General features: G+C 56.0%; 1 protein-coding gene across 1 annotated transcript in view; it reads left to right on the top strand.

Annotated features, from left to right (window-relative positions):
- Positions 1 to 3,982: 3,982 nt before the first annotated feature.
- The window catches only part of LOC105981031 (collagen alpha-2(VIII) chain-like), a 2,443-nt gene continuing 1,738 nt past the window's right edge, over positions 3,983 to 4,687 (top strand). The window contains exons 1-2 of the mRNA XM_013010016.1: positions 3,983 to 4,102; positions 4,210 to 4,338. Coding sequence (XP_012865470.1) covers positions 3,983 to 4,102; positions 4,210 to 4,338 — 249 coding nt within the window. The remainder of the gene's footprint in view (positions 4,103 to 4,209; positions 4,339 to 4,687) is intronic.

Raw genomic sequence — 4,687 nt, forward strand, 5'->3', positions numbered from 1 at the left:
GGGACGTTGGCTCTCCAGCCCCGCTGTGCTGTGCGCTCTGGAAAGGCCCAGATGAGGAGGCGTGCCCATAAAGCCATGTCAGGAGTCAGGCTGGGGAGGGGGCTCCGGGGTAGAGCGCTCCCTTGAGCTCAGGGACAGCGCCCAGGCCCCGAGTTCAGGCCCACGACCAACCAAAACAAAACACAACACAAAATGGTTTTAGGAGTGAATTCTGTTGGGAAAACTACCCCATCTCCAATCTGGGTGACACTGAACCAGCCGATCATCCTCCTGGGGACCTGGGTTCTAGCTGTAGACGGAGAACCCTGGGCCCGTGCGTGGTCTCCAAGGCTCCTCATGAACTCAGGCCTCGGGGTGGTCGCAATCTTAGCAGCAGAGAAGACTGCAGAGCCATGAAAAGCAAAGAAGTGAAAAGAGCACTCATCGGGAAATGGGGTGGAGGGAGGTGACGCGGGCAGCTGCCCCTGCGGCCGTGGGAACCCAGGGAGGAGTCCACCTGCCTGTGTGCCACAGACATACACACACGTACAGATACACACTGCCTGTGTGCTTGAGGCCAGCTGCTGCATGCCAGCAGCAGAGATTCACACGCAAAACCTGGCTGAGGTTCTGTGACCAGTGTTTTCGTGCGCTGGGCCGGGGAGGCGTAGGAATTCCTTTCCTGAGGCTGGCTGAGCTGGGCTGGGGGCAGGGGCCGTGTGCGGGACCGAAGCCAGGGCGTGGGCAGGCGGTGGGCAGGGCCGTCCACACCGCCTTGGAGGGCGTTCCGATCACCTTATCTGAGACCACATTAAACACATTTTTTCAGCCTCTCAGAAGGCAGCTTTTAGTAATTCTGAAAGAATCTTGTTGTTTAATGACCTAAGTTCCTTTTAAATGAGGATGCATGAAATGTAAGCCGCTGTCAGGAAAGTGGGGAACAATTTGTTGCTTCCCTGGGGGACGGAGCAATGCTTTTAATAAGATATTAATAAAGATCCGTGTTTCTTGTAGAAGTTTAACGAAAGCAATGCAAACTATGAGGCGGGGTGGGAGGTTTTTTGGTGTGTATAAAGACTGCATTACATCTGACCCGAATAAGAAAAAAATATTTTAATTAGATCCTTGCTTGCTCCAAGATGAATATCTACTCATTTTGCTGTCCTTAGGAAAAGGCGTTAATTATGGGATACCGAGCCTTTGTGATTAACTCCGTCTGCTTGTGATAACCAGTCCAGGTGGATAGTGCCAATCTCTTCTGCAAAGCTCCTGGCGTGGTAACCCACACCGGCTGTGGGCAGGATGATGCAGAGGGGCATTATCTTATGTTCAATAAATGCTGAAAGAACCGGACCCAGGCAGATAACACTGCCATTTTCTGCCAGCACTGGAAGCAGGGTCTTCTGCTCGCTAGGCTGGCAGTCTACCACCTGAACCTTGCTGGGCTGGTAGTCGTCTACCACTTGAACCATGGCGCCACTCCTGGCATTTGGCCGATCATTTGGTGAGAGTCTCGTCAGCCTGGGCTGACCTGGAACTGGGATTCTCAGCTCTCAGCCCTGAGTAGTTGGGATTACAGGCGTGAGCCGCCAGCTCCCAGCTCACTTCCCTCTTGTTCTCCTTCACTGGCTCGATGGGACACTCAGAATCATTCAGGGCGGGGACAGAAGATAGACGTACACGTGTAAAACTATACAGCAACTATAGACTATCATATATCATATATCACTTTGTCATATATTTTATGCACAAATGGAAGCACATCCTTCAGCTACAAAGGATCTTAAATATACAATATAAACGTATACGTTTACTTAGAATATACCTAATTGTATTTTACGTAATTATGTAAATATTGAGGGTCAGAGAAGCTTCTGTGAGCCTTATGTCTTACGAGAAAGGACTTTGGACCGGATGGGAAGTGTAGTGAAAGGGGTATTGAGGTTTAACAGGAAAAGAACGCAGTGTGCAGAGGCTGACTTGGGCCTCCCTGGGTGACAAGACGCAGCCCTCAGGTCAGGAGGCGCTCACGGAGCTCCCGCGCACGCCTCTGCCGCGTGGCGCGTGGACCTGGGTCTTTGTTTTGTTAAAGATCTAACATCCTAGCCACCGTCTGTGGCTGCCTCACCTGAGTGTGGAACACAGCCTTCTGTGAATGCTTACGTGGGTGGGGGACTGGGAAGCATTCCAGGTCACCCCGTGACCTTCGTAGACAGAGGGGGTCATCTGTGCCTCGGGGGGTGTGTGTGTGTGTGTGTGCTTTGTTGTTCTTGAGGCTTGAACTCAGGGCCTGGGCACTGTCTCTGAGCTCAAGGCTAGCACTCTACTACTTGAGCCACAGCGCCACTTCCAGCTTTTTCTGTGTATGTGGTGCTGAGGAATAGAAGCCAGGGCCTCATGCATGCTAGGCAAGCATCCATCACTGAGCCACATTTCTAGTCCTACTTTTTATTCTTAAAGAAGTTATTCAAGGGTAGGTCGGCGGCCAGAGAACTCAGCAGTGGAGGAGAGGCGCTGTCCAGCTGTTCAGAGCCGGCAGTAGGGAGTGGGGTTAGCCACCAGACTTCATCTTTCTGCTCGCCTCTGATGGGTAATTTTGATCTCCAACTTAAGGAATGGCCAGGCGGTGAGTGACACACAACGCTGGGTGTGTCTGGATGCTTGTTTGAGGGTGTTTCCAGAGACAATTAGACTGTGAGGAGTCTGACTTAATGGCTGGATTCACCCTGGTGACTCATGGAGAGGCCTGGGGCGGGCCCGGTTGTAGGAAGTAGGTGGGGGGGGCGAGTGGGTGCCCGGATGTGAACAGCTCTGGGTCTCCTGCCCCCCCCCCCACGGCTGGCGCCTCAAAAGCTGGAGCCGGCCGGAGTCATGCTCCTTTCCTTCTGTGTGTCGGGTTCTCTGTCACCACCACCCCACAGTAAGTGACATTGCCAAAAGCCCCGATCACAGGAGAAATGGGGTCCTCACTTTGGGCAACAGTGCACAATGCAACATCTCTGGGTTCTGGAACAAAACCCTTGAGCAGGACCCCTGACGGCCTGGTTGCAAAGCCAGGTCCGGGGGGATGGGTTAGGTGGCACACACCTCCTGAAGGGCAGGCAGCCCCCACACTCGGGCAAACAGGAAACCCATGGGGCTAAGCCACAGCGTCCTCTTCAACAGACAATCCACTAAGAACTTACAAAAGGAATTAAGTTTTTCCTTAAAACAAACAAAAATGGAAGGTGGCTTAGGTAGTAGAGCGCTTGCCCAGCAGGCATGAAGCCCTGGGTTCCATTCCTCAGCACCACATACATAGAAAAAGCTGCAAGTGGTAGAGTGCTAGCCTTGAGCAAAAAAACAAAAACAAACCCCAAACCTGAAGGACATCACCCAGGCCCTGAGTTCAAGCCCCAGGACTGGAAAAAAAAAGAAAAGAAAAGAAAAAGAAATCCCACCCAGGGCCTCTCACTCGGTCCCATCCCTCGGTGGCTGCGCAGGGCTGCCTGGTGTGCTTGGGGAGGTCGAGTCCAGGGCTGAGCATTAGCCGAGTGCTCCCTCCTCCTTCCTAGTTAACTATGGAACTTCAGTGCTATTCGGTTTTCTTTGCTTTCCTTTTTTTTTCTCGGGGTGGGTGTGGCTCTGGGAATGGAACCCAGGGCCTTGAACGTGCTGGGCAAGCTTTCCACTACTGGGCCACAGCTCCCACCGGTGCCTCTGAATTTGAGGTGGGCTGGGTGACCCAGAAATCCAGAGGTGTCCTCACCAACAGAGCTATAGAAATTCGCAGCAGCCCTTGGGAAGGGGGTCCGCGGTGGAGGCCGGTGGCAGGAAGGGACACATGGCTGTGCTGTGCTCTAACACTGGGCCTCCCTCCTCCACGTGCCCCTCTCCAGCTCACCCCCGGAACTGGTGCAGGAAGGTGTACGTCTGGGCTGCAAGAAACCACTGAGCACGAAAGGGCTGCATCTGTTGGGAGATCTTTGTACCCTGAGAAGTAAACACCTAGCGTCTGCTCACGATGCACAGTTGGCAAAATGAGCGATTACTCGTGTGCCCCCGAGGACAGGACGCCTCCAGCGCCACACAGGCCCCTGGCTGCACCGCACCCTCGGCCCCACACGGCTCCCTGCTGAATGAGGCGCTGTGCAGCGGGTCAGGCCACGGAGGGCGCGGCGGGGCGCTTCCTGGGGAGCACAGTCCCCCCTTCCCTTGGAGGTCCCCCCTCTTCCCCTCCCTCCCCCCCAGTCCCGGCCTGTGGGCTCCCGCTGCCAGGGTCACCCCTCCCCAGGTGGGGTAAACGAGCCGAGCCGTGCTGAGTGCGCCAAGCCCGACCCAAAGGGGCGCCCCGTTGGCTACAAGGAGTCTCCGTCTAGGGTCAGAGTCAGAGGAGCAGGAAAGGTCAAAGGCCACACACACACACACGTGACCCCGCAAGGTGCTCGGTGGTGGCCGGTGCTCGGTGTGCAGTCCCGGGCCCGGGGGCCCATCCGAGTGTGCGCGCGGCCTCGGCCTTGGGGCCGCGAGTTCAAATCCCGCCTGGGGAGGTGGGCCGGGCTCCGGCCGACCCCACCCGGGGGCCCGGGGGTCAGGCCCGGACCGCCGCCCACACTCACGCTCCCTCGCGCTCAGCCCCGTCCGTGATGCCTCCGCAGCCGTCCCTCCGTCCGTCCGTCCGTCCGTCCGTCCGCTCCGCGCGGCCCGGTGACCTCACGGCTCTTAGAGG

This window comes from Dipodomys ordii, unplaced genomic scaffold (assembly GCF_000151885.1).
Source record: "Dipodomys ordii isolate 6190 unplaced genomic scaffold, Dord_2.0 Scaffold11, whole genome shotgun sequence".
NCBI classification, from domain to species: Eukaryota; Metazoa; Chordata; class Mammalia; order Rodentia; family Heteromyidae; genus Dipodomys; species Dipodomys ordii.